Genomic DNA, 14,517 nt, shown 5'->3' with positions numbered 1-14,517 from the left:
TGCGAAGATACAAAATTATCTGCATCTGTATCTGCAAAAAAGATTCATGGATGTTTGCAAATGTGCAGTGTTCTAGACACAAAAGTAGTATCCAACTTAGTATCTGCAAACATGAGCCATGTATAGCCACAGATATGGATACTTACTGGTATAAAGCAAATATCTGTGGATTTGCAGGGCTCTACTAATTTAGAAGTGCAAGTCAAACTGAAGTGGAACATATGTGCACCACTTTGCCACAGACCGAGTTGTGTTCTGTCCTCCCTGCTTCAGTTGTTCTTGCATGAGTGATAAAATTTTTAGCTTAGAAAACCTGAAGTGTTGGCAACATATGTATACTTGCTGTCTTGCAGCAGGTTAAATGATACAGTTTAATGATAAATGTTAAACACTAAAATCACCATAGGAAAAGTTTGGTGATTGTATATCCTGCTTGAAACAGAAAATGTATAGCTGGGAAGCTGTGTACTACTTTTACTGGCATCAGGAATTTGCTTTCTCTGTGTTCATACATAAGGCATTCCCTTTATAATCGGCACCAGCATAAATGGAAATAGCAGGGCTGTGATTGTCTGGTAAGGACAAATTCTGACATATAAGGAAGCTACATCATTTCAAAGACAAATAAAGAAAATCAGTCAATTAAGTAATAACATGCATCTTAAGTCTTCAAGAAAGAGCTCAGTGTTCTGACCCGAAGGTTCAGACATGGGTATTGTAACAAACGGATATTTAAAACGGATATTTAAAAGTGATTACAGCTTTTCTGCTGTCTTTGTACCTTGTTTAATTGGTTGAGAAACTATTACTGAATGCTGAAAATTCTTAAGTGACTAAAAACTTAATTTTCCATCTCTGAGTAAGGAGTCACCCTTGTGATTTCTGCATTGATAGCATACTTTCTGGGACATTTTAGAAATTGTTGCGAGAACTGGGTATGCTAGATAGTTGTTAACAATGTTGGTTTATTTAAAAAAAAAAAAAAGGCATTAACCCAGCATTGTGTTGAGGATTGTTCAGAGAAAACAAGTATGAGAATGCTAGTTGAAATTGTGGTTTATGAAAACAGGCTTTGTCACTTGTTCCTCCTTTTCAGATCAAAATGGAGATGGGAAAAACTTGAGTGGAAAATAATTGAAAGGATGTTAAATGTTAGAGCACTATGCCATAGTTCTCAAATTTATTGGGAGGGGTAAGTACATTAATGAGGCGTGTTATGGTAGTGAATTAGGATGATGCCAGACAGTCACACATTCCTAAACTATTTTTGGGTGTTTAATCAAAGTGTTGTATCAACAGCCTGGCAAACATTTGGTAGCAGTTTCTAAGGTGTCATTTGTTTTGCTGTTGGGAAGGATTTCTAAAATGTATTCCTATAAAAGCAAATTCAAATAGTACTACATGTTCCGTTAGCAAACAAGTGCTGTAAATACTGTTGCTATCACTACTTTTATGATTTTTGTCCACAAGTCTGAAACAAAAGGGGTGTTGCCAACAGGGCTTGGAGATCCAGGTTGTTTTCCTAATTTGGGGGACTAAGGTAAGTGAGAACTACCTTTGTTTAGGAAACAAATCAGGGCCAATGGGAGCTGTGGGGTGGCGCACAGAGCTGCATAGCCATGCCTTTTCCAAGGAGCAGTTTGCGGGGACCTGTCTGAGGTGAGAACTCCTGGATTCAGAACCCCAAAACCCCTCCTTGTCCGAGCCCCACACCCAAACTCACTTTTTCTTAGTTAACTGGAATTTTTCACATTCCCAAATGTGCTGGATAAAAGAGCTTTTACTGTATATTATGTGAGCTGCATCTACACAGCACAGAGCGAACAGCATATGTGAGATACAATGATAAACAGGTTGAGAACCACTGTCTAGAGTGTATTTTTAGAAGAACATTTAGTCTTGATTGAAAAATTGCCAGTGATAGCGAATCTACTATGATCATTGGTAAATTAATACAGTAGTTCGTTACGCCCACCAGTAAAAACTAGTGACTTCTTTCTTGTCTGAATTGGTTTCTCCAGTCATTGAATCAGTTATATCTTTTTCTGATAGGCTGAAGAGTTCATTTATTTATATATGTATTCCCCAGGTATGTTTATAAACTGTAACCAAGTTACTCCTTCACTCTCCTTTAAGGCAGATTGAGCTCCTTGTGTCTATTACAGTAAGGCAGGGACGTTCAAACTTCATTCCCTCAAAGCGCCTTCTGACAACTAAAATTACTACATGCCCCAAGGAGGGAGTACTACAGGCTGAATGTGTCGGAGCCTCACTGCCTTGCCCCTAAAGTAGTTTAGTTTTAGTACTAAAACTGCTTGTAGCGAGGCTGAAGCCGGAGCTCTTCTTTTGGAGTCACTGCTTCCTAGGATACTCACTCATCTAAGTGTGGCTTGCACTCTTTGGCTATGTCTACACTCGCGGCTTCTTGCGCAAGTAATATGCAAATGAGGCTAAGCATGGACTATCGCTGAGTCTCATTTGCATACCTAATGAGCCACCATTTTTTTCCGAAGAGGCTCTTGCACAAGAAGGAGCGTCTGCACTGCCCCTTCTTGTGCAAAAAAACCCCTCTTGTGCAATGCCGTTACACCTATTACTTTTCAGGAAGAACGGCGTTGCACAAGAGGGTTTTCCTTGCGCAAGAAGGGGCAGTGTAGATGCTCCTTCTTGTGCAAGAGCCTCTTCTGAAAAAAATGGTGGCTCACTAGGTATGCAAATGAGGCTCGGCGATAGTCCACGCTTAGCCTCATTTGCATATTACTTGCGCAAGAAGCCGCGAGTGTAGACATAGCCTTTGTTCTGAGATGGATAAGTTCACGTTGAGCCAAACCAACATGCATGTTGTTTGCTTGTGCAGTTTACCAAGAGATCCAGATTGCTCTGTGTCAGCTACCTGTCCCCTTTGTTATTTACCACTTCCCCAGTTTTTGTCGTGCAAACTTTCTCAATTATTTTGTTTTCTTCCAGGTTATGGATAAAAGTGTAGGGCCAGGAATTGACACCTGTAGCACCCCAGTAGAAGCACACACATTTGATTTTGAGATGATCAGTTAGCCAGTTTTAATCCATTTAATGTATGCAACATTTTATTTTTAATTACAATTCATCTGGTGCCAAAGGAAATACACTTAGACTTCTAAAGCTATTATATCAACACTGTTTCCTTTATCAACTAAGTTTGTAATCTCATGTAAAAAGTCAGGGTAATATGACAAGTTCTGTTTTCTATAAACCGTGCTGGTCTGCATGATTTACATTATCTTCATTTTAATTCTTTGTTAATCCAGTCACATATCAGCTACACTGTTTTCTTGCTGAGGATCTATGTCAAACTGACAGGCTCATAATTTTCTTGGTCACTTACCCTATTTAAATACAATAGTATTTGTTCTGAAATGGGTTATATAGCCGTTATTTTTTGTTACCATAGCTTCATTCCTATAATAGTTATTTCTCTACCCAAATGCACTTAAAATCCACAAACTTCCCAAATATATCTTTCATTAAAGACTAAAACCCAGCAGTCTGTTTCCAATTGTAGAAATGAATAAACTATTTGCTTTATCATTTAGGATTGATAGCCTTTACATGGAAAAGATGAATATTGAAGTGGAGCAATTCATTTTAGTACTAAAACTGGATTTCAACAGAAGTGTTCTACCAGCTCTGTGTTGGTAGCTGGTAAATCTTGGGCTTTAAATGATGTTTCCAGTGGCAAGATATTAAAATGAGAAAACATAATAACCCTCTATCAGGCATCTGTACCTAGGAAATAGCCAGCAGTTAGGGTTCAGTTTCACTGGAAGGAAAACTCAGTTTTTTTCCCCAGATCTGTTTTATGCGAGTCTAAGTGAGATCAGAATGCTTTGGAACTACATGCATCTAAGACTTTTTTAAAACCTAGGTCCTAGGAAACTGAAGTGGGATAGAATCATTTGAGTATTGAACCTGAATGGAGATGTGATGAGGCAGTGTAAAATCTTGCTTACTGTGTCATGCTGCTCAAATAAAGGTGTGAAGTATTTGTAATGAAAGTAACAAGTGGTTTTATTGAAAATTCCAGAGTTGTATTACTGCAATTGCTTCCTTATTGAAAAATTTAGGCATCGGGAAAGAAATATATTTGCTATGTTGAAATATGTGGGCTATTTCAAGTAAACTTATTTGCACCTTAGATTTTCACCTTAGAAGATATTTCAAAAAATGTGTCTTTGAGGCTGGAGTGTGGTCACAAGCGAGGTGAAAGGAAGTGCACACAAACAGGAAGATTTGGCTGACCTTGGCAGAAACTCAGTATTTAGTGACCCAGTTGTGATTTAATTATTCCAAACAATAAATATAGGAGTTCAATGACTAATGTTCATGCTAGCCTCATGCCACAGGTACTGTAAGGATATCTAATGATATTAACTTAGAAGTATGAAATTTAATGATACACTAGAAGGTATATAGGTAGGAGGAGGTTATTATCAGGAATTACTGATTTTAAATTTGTGATAGAAATGTAGCCATGTTAGTCTGGTGTAGCTGGAACAAAAAACAGGACTATGTAGCACTTTAAAGACTAATGAGATGGTTTATTAGGTGATGCACTGCCAAAAGGCCTCTTGATAGTAAGAGGCAACTTTTATGTAAGCATGTCCAGCTATTCTTTATAATCTGAAGGGTATTTGGCATTCTAACTTGGAATTTTAGTTTAGTTTGGCAAATGAATTTGCATTCTCATAACTAGCATAGATAAATTCTCCAGGCTGAATAGGAATGATGAATCTGAATTCAGCAGTTTTAAATACTAAACGATTTTTTTTGCACTGTGTGTGTGTATGACATTATTCTAAGTTCTTGTAAGCTATCTATTAAATAAAACAAAAAATGCTGTATTACTAAACTCACTACTGTTCATAACAATTCCCTGAGGAGCTGTTGATAGCAAATCATGACCTTAGGTCTATGTGTACATAATTGGACCACATATGGTACAAGGTCAGCCAAGTGGCTGGTGGTGCACTTCATTTGCCAAAAGGTCATTTTAAGACAATTAAGGATAAATAACTCTTTATATTGTACATGTGGGCAATTGTAAAAGCTGCCACAGTGGGGTTAGGTGAAAGTTCATGAGAGGACATGCTCCTTACTGCAGAAGATGCTGAGAATCCTGCAATAAGCGTTAACTGAAGACAAAAATCAAATTGCATTTTATGATTGTAACCTTAAAACTCTCCAGAAACTTAGACATTACATAGTTTAGTCTTTGCTTTCATGAGGCAGAGAAAATTGGCACAGCAAAGGATAAAATTACCTTAAAATGCAAACTGCTAGCATGATTAATCTTTGCTGAATAAGTAAAATCTGAGGGATGTGTCAGAACAGTGGCAGAACACTTGTGAATTGTTCAAAAACATTTATATGGAAATTAGCTGTCACCTAAAGAAATTAAGGAAGAAAACTTTGAGCTGGTTTTCTAGAAAGCTTGAGCTAATTGGACTGTACTGATATTATTTAACAATATTAATTCGTTTAATATTTTGTTGTTGCTAAAACAAACTAAAACTTAAACAGCATATACTCTTACGTGCATTGCATTCTCTTTGGGATATCTTTGGGAATACAGCACTTTTATTAAGGGTACTGTTTAAGTGGTGCTGAAAAGCTTGAGCATATAGAAAACGTAACACCATAATTTTTATCAGAGTAACAGTCATTTATAAATAATCACAGTACACTGAAAATTCAGTCTTTCTCTTATTTGGAGTGGGGCACTAATTGCTTTCTTTACATTTTAAACAGTTTTTGCTTGGATTTTTCCAAAATATTCTGCTTTGGTTGGTTGGTTTAGTTTTCAGATCTTGTACTGATGCTGTGATCAAAATTATTCTTGAGTAGAAAATGTTTTGATGGTGGGTAAGGCATGTGGTAGGAAGAAAGCATACAAGCATGAAAAAGACTTGCTTATTTTAGGATTTGATTAGGAAATAGGCTTCATGTTTCAGTGGAAGTTAACTATGTAATCATGGTTCAGAGGCAGTTGCAGGGAACAGTGTCCTAATATGCTAGCCTTTCAGTACTGTGCTAAAACTGAAAGTTTGGCTTCAGTCCAGTCGAAGAGGTAGTTAACACTGTGGTGTTTGACTTGACAGCCTGTGCTTTAGGTGGTTGAGTACTGGAATAGGAGCGGTGGGAATGCAGTACTGCCAACCTCATACCCAAGAACTATGAATCAGCCCTCTTCCCCCCACACTCCCAAAGAAAACTGAGATCCTTAGACTAGAATCACAATACAGTAATTACGCGTTTAACACATGCCTCCTTAACACATTTTCACTATAGCGTTATTTTTTTGGAAGGTTTTTCGAATAGTACGACCATCCCCGAAATAACACTAAAATAATCAAGTGGTGGACTGCTTCGCGCGGCGGTATAAGTTGGTGAAAACGGTGGTAATACGCATGAGCGGATGAATACACGTGGTCACAGCGTTCCTCCGCTCACTCACGTGTTTATCTTTGTGTTTTAACAAACGGTGGCAACTTGTGTTGCTAGATATCTAATGTTGACATTGACGACCCAGCACCAAAAAAAAAAATTGACTTTGCCACCTCCACCTGAACGCAACCCCCACCTTTTCCATTATTTTTTAATGGGAAAATTGACCCCGCATAGCATGTTTTCACTTAGCACGAACATTTTCAGAAAAACATCTATAGTGATAAATGAGGAATTACTGTACATGTTGAACCATTCTAGTCTTGCACTCTGAGAGACCTGACCAGTGAATCTGAGGCAGCAGTGCGAGGGGAGTGGGTGCGGGCAGGGGAGGCTGCAACGAAGAAGTAGTTTCTGTCCGCAGGGGTCTAGGCTTCCTGCGGACAGAGGCTTCTTCGCATCCCATGGGGCAGCTTCTGTCTGCAGCGAGCCAGGGTCATCTAAGGACAGAGGCTGTTCTGCAGCACAGCCCCTGTCCGCAGGGTTCTGAGCTGATTTTTAAACTGGTTCCCTTCATGGATCAGCTGACACCTGGCACCCCATGCTGCTGCCTTTGATACGGAAGCAGCGGCATGGGATGGCAGGGGGCTCCCCGGGAGTGGGGCCAATAACATACTGGCTGCCAGCCCCACCCCTAAGGACTATTGAATAGTTGTGCAACCGCTAAAGTTTAATGCGGTCGCACAACTATTCGGTTACACGGTAGCTAACATCCCTAGTATCTGATAGGACTAATCTGTACTACAGAATGTTGGTGAGTGAAGGGGATCTTGCTAGACTGTCTTTTGAGTACATACTTAAGCTTGTTATTAAAATATAATTTTCAATTATTAACCTGCAAAATGGGAATTTAGTTATTTTCCAGAACTATAAATGTTGAAGAATAGCTTTTTAAAAAAGGAAACATCACTGAGACCGCTACATCCTCCTCATTATAACACCCTTTTAGATACTTGAAAATTGCTATCGTGTCCCCTTTCATTCTTCTCTTTTCTAAACTAAAGAAGCTCAATTCTTTTAGTCTTCTCTCATAGGTCGTGTTTTCTAGACCTTTAATCATTTTTGTTGCTCTTCTCTGGACTTTCTTCAGTTTCTCCACATTCATTAGTGTTTTGATTCATCGATGAGACCCATGAAGTACATCCTGGGGTATGTAGAAAGTACAATGGGGATTGTTATTCAGATCCCTCAAGAAATCTCTTGTTAGCACAGAAGAGGCCAAAGTGGCATGTATTACCACCACCTTTCCAGACTAAAATATTTCTAAGAGTTCTTTTTAGGTAAAAAAATACTCACTTTAATACACTAAAACTTTACATGAATTAAGAGATTGTAAAATATTATTTTTACCAGAGTTGGACCCAGTCTTATTCCAGGTAGGTGGAAGATTCCTCAAACTATGTAATGCATAAAGAGGTGTAGCATTCGATGTGTTTAATATTTCCTCTCACAACTATTTCAGTTGAAACAAAATATAGGACTATGTAGCACTTTAAAGACTAACAAGATGGTTTATTAGATGATGAGCTTTCGTGGGCCAGACCCACTTCCTCAGATCAAATAGTGGAAGAAAATTGTCACAACCATATATACCAAAGGATACAGTTAAAAAAATGATGAACACGTATTTCAGTGTGAAAGCAAACTCTATTAGGATTTGACAAGTCTAGCTAACTTTTCCTGATAGTTCTGGCTAACTCCAACTTGTTCCCTACTTCTATAAAAATGTTAAAAGGGGAACATTTTATGGCTTTTCTCATGAGTAAAATGCCTCTATAAAGGCTTATCTAAATGCAGTTAAGCATATTTTGAGATGTGCAAGCTGCAGTGTTTTTAACTAACGCTATTCAGAATATTCATGCAAATTTTAAAACAAGTACCTCAGGTCAGGATTAGTGTCCATTTCTTTATTCAATCAATGCTAAAAACATCAGTTTGCACAGCTCAAAATATATCTTTTATTGAAGTTTAACTTAGTTCAGATTAAACTCTAAAGTGTCTGGCAAGAGATGGTTACTTTTTAGGTTCTTCCTTCTCAGTGAGCACTGAATAACTCGGTAGACATACTTTTCCAGTATTATGTGGCTTTTTCATCTGTCCTCTGTGATCCAATTAAACTGCTGTGCATTCTAAAATCAGATCAAATTTTCTTGCTGCTATAGGGAATTCTTCTGTTTGTCTCTCCAGGGGCATTATTATGGTAGCAGCCTATTCACACAGATTTATTTTGCGCATCGTCTTGTGGAGGATGGAACCAGAGCTGTTCCAAATTAATGTTTGGTCCTTTTTTCCTGTTGCTGTAATTTAGAGCATCTAATTTAGTTTCTGATTAGTTATGTATTTTTCAGGAGATGGAGATTTCTCAGTAGGGTTTTTAAGAGTTTTTCTTACATCTTAATCTGTCAGTTTTCATAGATCTATTATGCAACTGTGTTCATACATGTTTGGCTAAATACCATATTGTGAATAGACATACTTTAAAAGGTGGAAAATGACATTTGTAATACTCTCTGAAGGAAAGATCTCGCTCTGCTTAAGCTTTGGCAACTGAATTGGTACACTTTCATTTCATGCTGTTGGGATTTATATATTGTAAGAAAAAGGAGACTAATGCTTGTGCAGTACTGGCCTGTAGCTAAGCATTGAGAACATGTAGTCTCTGTGCAGGTCAGAAAACAAAATTGTGTTTTTTCTTCTGTGATTTGGCTTTCCCTATTCTTCCAGTGTGCTTGCTATTAAACGTTGGTGTGAACTGAACAAGATGATTATGGTGCTGCAATTTTATCTACATCCTGAAAGAGAGTAAATGGAACAGCTCTCAATAGCAAATTTAAAAACAAGTACCTCAGGTAAGGATTAGAGTAGTGTCAATTTATTCAATCCATGAAGGCATTTTAGTTCATTTTGCCAATGCAGTAAGCCATTTCCACATAGTCTTTAAAATGCTGCCCCCTTCTGGTTATTGATATGTGTGCTCGATTCAATGGAATGAAGGTACAGATTACTATCTACTATGTGTAAATAACAGGTAAGGTGTTTTACAGTGGCACTATTCTGACGGCAGATTCTTCAATAGGCTCAGCAAAATCTCTACATCTAGAATTAAGACTGAGAAATAAAGGGTCTCCTTTCTGTCAAGAGAAGTGTGGGCACATTAGCTATCTTCCGGATGAGAGCTTCATCTTGAGATAATTGTGAGATGAATACTTCTCATGAATTAGTGCATGATTCATTGATATATTTGCTTTCTCATGACTCTTTTCAACTTCACTCATTTGTGGCACTCAGCTTCACTGCTGCTTCAGTTTTGCATGAGTTTGTCACATATTAGTACTGTCAAATATTAAGATTTAACTGGTAGCATAAAGAAACCGCTTTCAGTAGTGTCTTTAAAGGGTGCTGCATAGTGTTTTAAAAAGCAGATGTAATTGTGGTAGCGAGAGAACTGTGTGACTAGATCTAAGTATAGTGGATGCATATTGAAGAGTAGCTGAAAATTTTGCTTTGCCTCTTGAAAGAAACCTTCATTTTCTTTAAATCATATGCATTAGTAATAGGATTTAGACATCAACTTCAATTAAAATGTGGTAGTTCCTGAAATAGGTAGTGGTAATTATGATTATTTTAGAGCATTTGCTCCTACACATGCATTTGTGTGCAGGAACTCACTGATAGAACTTAAAGCCACATTTATCCATTCTCACATAACAGATATGGAAAAGCAGGAAGAAGAGTAAAAATACATAATTATTAAAAGATGCTGTCAGAAGCAATAATTCATAACTAAAACTGAAATTATTGGTTAAAAATACAGCAAATAGAACCCCAAATTCTACTAGACATAACTTTTAACATTCAAAATCTTGAAAACTGATACTTTGTATATCCCTACAATATTTGGAACATGAATTTTTCTAGTTCTCATTCATTTGCCCAGTACTGTAGAATACCACTAATTAGAAGTGAAATGAGCAATTATCTTTCATTAAATTCTGTGAAACAGTAAATAGATGGCAAAAAGTGTATATCTTACCTTATATTATGAAAAGAATCTAGAATAATTAAGTGAACTAATTGTATGCATCCACAGGATTGAAAGTTTTCAACATACAAGGATTTATAACAGTAATGTAGAAATTCTACAATTGATACTTAAAATGTGATTATTCCAGCCCAGTGAGAATTGTTTGGAATGTATTGCAGCTTGACTTTGACCTTTGAAGGAGGAATAAACAGATCAGCATTTCAGGAGGATGTTTTTGTATTAAAGTGCAGTGTTTACTTCAATAGTTGACTCAGCCAGTGTTTATGATCTTCACATATGTTGTGTATATACAAGTGCCAACTGATGTTACTCTACAACCCTTAGGAGCAGTAACAATTCTGGGGATGAGCCAAGTAAGAAGCATTTAATATCCCACCAAACCTCCCTTTCTCAGGGTTCATATAAATTAGGACAGTGGTTCTCAAACTATGGGCAAAGACATCAAAATGGGTCATGACCCTAGCTTAATGGAGTTGCCAGGGCTGGTGTTACACTTCTGGGGCCCAAGCTTTGCAACCCAAGCCCTGGGCAGTGGGGCTCAGACCCTCCCAGCGCAGCAGGCTCATATCTATTTTCAATGTAAATACACTACATCATGATACACTCCACTCTTAATGTTAAGATGCATTGAACGCCTAGTTTACTCCCTTGGGTTAATTTAAAAAATAAATAAATACTATTCCTTTATGTCAACAGTATTAAGGATAAGGGATTGAGTTTGTAAATGTAGTCATTAATTACCTGGTAGCTGAAATGGGTAATTCTTACTCGGGGGAATTGAAAAGAATAATCAAAAAGCCCAAGCAAAATAAAAGATCTGATATGATTTTCACAGATATATTCAAAGTATGGGCAAACCTAGAAAATAAGGAAATAATTGTAACAATAATAAAACTAGAAAATTGCTGATGTTATCCAATTCATAGTTACATGAGAACTCTTTTTTTAAAAAAAGGAACAAGAAAAATGTTTTGAAAATATAATAGTAGAAATTGAACCTGAACAACAACCAGATGAATCAGAGTATGTTAGAAGCAGTATTTCATGTAGGGTTTTATTGCATCTCTCCAACTTGGAATGAAAGGGAGAAAATGAAATCCATGCTGGAGGAAGTGTAAGCAAAAGGGAAATATACAACATACAATTCTGCTTTGCCTTGGGTTGCATTCCTTTTGGAACAGAATTATTAAAATGGTCAGCTATATAATAGAAAAACATTTCATTTTGAAGTTGGCCCCCAAAAGGACAAACTTGCCTTAAGCTCAGGGAATCAGATGATAAAAATGGCTCTTTCTGGCAGATACGTGCTATAACTGGTTTTGAAAAAAACTGTGCCATATCTTCTACCTTGTGGGGGACAAAATGGAATATTGTAGATTTATAATTCTGTAAGAACTAAAATGGAAGATGTAAAGGCTGGTCTGCCTTCCTAAAATGTTTGTATACAGTCTGCACCTGAGAGCAGAAGAAACAATCACAATAGCTCCCTGGTTGAAGGCTGGAAATTCACTTTACAGAGTTTATAGACTAAAGGTAATAGTATTACGGAACAAATCGCAAGAGCAAAGAGATTAAAAATGTATCTGACGCACTACACTGGATTTAGGAATTTCCTGCTAAAGACGTTCCCTAATCTGGGACATATAACTGTGCCTTGGAATTTTAGGCATTGCCTCTTAGGACCTAATAATGTTTACTCTTGTGTTTCTGAAGTTAAAATGAAAGGTTTTAAATGTGAATGTGTCCATTCGCTTAGTCATGGTATAAGGATCATATTAAAATTAACTATACTTGTATGTTTGATATGGAATATTCCTGGAACTAAAATTGTAATCTAGATTTTATCTATTGAAACTCATATAAGCAGTGGGGATGTAAGTGATTAGTCAACTATCCAATAAGCAAACACTTATCGGACAGTTGACTAGTGATGCAACTAGTTGCTTCCTCCCCCTTGCTGCAAGAAGGGGGAGCAGGAGCTGGGGGGGAACTGGCTTACAGCTGGGTTCCCCCCAGCACAGTCTCCACCGGGGGCAGGGAAGGTAGAGGCACAGCGGAAAATGGCACGAGTGGGAACTGATGCAATCTCCGCTTCTGTTGCAATTCTGCTTTTGAAATGGGCAAGAGCCCCACTGAGGCTCTTGTACATTTCAAAGGCTTAGGCGCTGCAGGGAGTACCAGGCCAGTGGGAGTTCCTGCTGGCCCTGTGCTCCCTGCGAGGCTTCCTCTTTTGAACTGTAGCAGGAGCTTCAGTCTTTAATGAGGCTAATGAAGATCTTAGGGATAATGGTAAGTTAACAAATGGGACTGAGGATAAGGAGGTAGATATTACCATATCCGAGGTGAAAGCCAAACTTGAACAGCTTAATGGGAGTAAATCGGGGGGCCCAGATGGTCTTCATCCAAGAATATTAAAGGAACTGGCATATGAACTTGCAAGTCCATTAGCAAAATTTTTAAATAAATCTCTAAACTCAGGGGTTGTACCATTTGACTGGAGAATTGCTAATATAGTTCAGATTTTTAAGAAAGGGAAAAAAAGCGACCCGGGTAACTATAGGCCTGTTAGTTTGACATCTGTAGTATGTAAGATCCTGGAAAAAATTTTGAAGGAGAAAGTAGTTAGAGACATTGAGGCTAATGGCAATTGGGACAAATTACAACATGGTTTTGCAAAAGATAGATCGTGCCAAACCAACCTGATCTCCTTTTTTGAGAAAGTAACAGATTTTTTAGATAAAGGAAATGCAGTGGATCTAATCTACCTCGACTTTAGTAAGGCATTTGATACAGTACCACATGGGGAATTATTGGTTAAATTGGAAAAGATAGGGATTAATATGAAAGTTGAGAGGTGGATAAGCAACTGGTTAAAAGGGAGACTACAGCAGGTCATACTGAAAGGTGAACTGTCAGGTTGGAGGAAGGTTACTAGCGGAGTTCCTCAGGGATCAGTTTTGGGGCCAATTTTATTTAATCTTTTTATTGCTGATCTTGGCACCAAAAGTGGAAGTGTCCTGATAAAATTTGCAGATGACACAAAGTTGGGAGCTATTGCCAATTCAGAAAAGGATCGGGATATCATACAGGAAGATCTGGATGATCTTGTAAATTGGAGTGATAGCAATAAGATGAAATTTAATAGTGAGAAGTGTAAGGTTATGCATTTAGGGATTAATAACAAGAATTTTAGTTATAAGCTGGGGACACATCAGTTGGAAGTAACGGAGGAGGAGAAGGACCTTGGAGTCCTGGTTGATTATAGAATGACTATGAGCCGCCATTGTGACATGGCCGTGAAAAAGGCTAATACGATCTTGGGATGTATTAGACGAGGTATTTCCAGTAGAGATAAGGAGGTGTTAGTGCCATTATACAAGGCATTGGTGAGACCCCATTTGGAATACTGTGTGCAGTTCTGGTCTCCCATGTTTAAGAAGGATGAATTCAAACTGGAACAGGAACAAAAAAGGGCCACTAGAATGATCCAAGGAATGGAAAACCTGTCTTATGAAAGGAGACTCAAGGAGCTTGGCTTGTTTACTTTAACCAAAAGAAGGCTGAGGGGGGACATGATAGCACTTTTTAAATATATTAGAGGGATAAATACCAGGGAGGGAGTGGAATTATTTAAGTTTAATACCAATGTGGACACAAGAACAAATGGATATAAGCTGGCTAGTAGGAAGTTTAGACTTGAGATTAGACGAAGGTTTCTAACCATTAGAGGAGTGAAGTTCTGGAACGGCCTTCCAAGGGATGTAGTGGGGCAAAAGATCTATCTGGTTTCAAGATTAAACTAGATGGGTTTATGAAGGGGATGGTTTGAGATAACATGATCTTGGTAACTAATTGACCATTCATTATCAGTGGGAAATAGGTCAATGGAGGGATGATAGGAGTTACTATAGAGAACTTTCTGGGTGTCTGGCTGATGAGTCTTGCCCACATGCTCAGGGTTTAGCTGATCGCCATATTTGGGGTCAGGA

General features: G+C 37.9%; 1 protein-coding gene across 3 annotated transcripts in view; it reads left to right on the top strand.

The window, feature by feature from the left end:
* AGAP1 (ArfGAP with GTPase domain, ankyrin repeat and PH domain 1) overlaps nt 1-14,517 on the top strand; it is a 489,058-nt gene that overhangs the window by 39,056 nt on the left and 435,485 nt on the right. Inside the window, exon 1 of one of the 3 annotated variants that reach the window (XM_075934056.1) lies at nt 9,275-9,332. The exons of the other annotated variants lie outside the window; for them this stretch is intronic. Within the exon in view, the coding sequence (XP_075790171.1) occupies nt 9,290-9,332 (43 nt within the window). The 5' untranslated portion in view covers nt 9,275-9,289. Of the gene's footprint in view, nt 1-9,274; nt 9,333-14,517 lie in introns of those variants that run through there. 3 annotated transcript variants of the gene reach the window in all.

Source organism: Pelodiscus sinensis, chromosome 7 (assembly GCF_049634645.1).
Source record: "Pelodiscus sinensis isolate JC-2024 chromosome 7, ASM4963464v1, whole genome shotgun sequence".
Taxonomy (NCBI): Eukaryota; Metazoa; Chordata; order Testudines; family Trionychidae; genus Pelodiscus; species Pelodiscus sinensis.
Note: the sequence above shows the minus strand (reverse complement) of the source record. Positions and strands in the feature narration are given on the sequence as shown.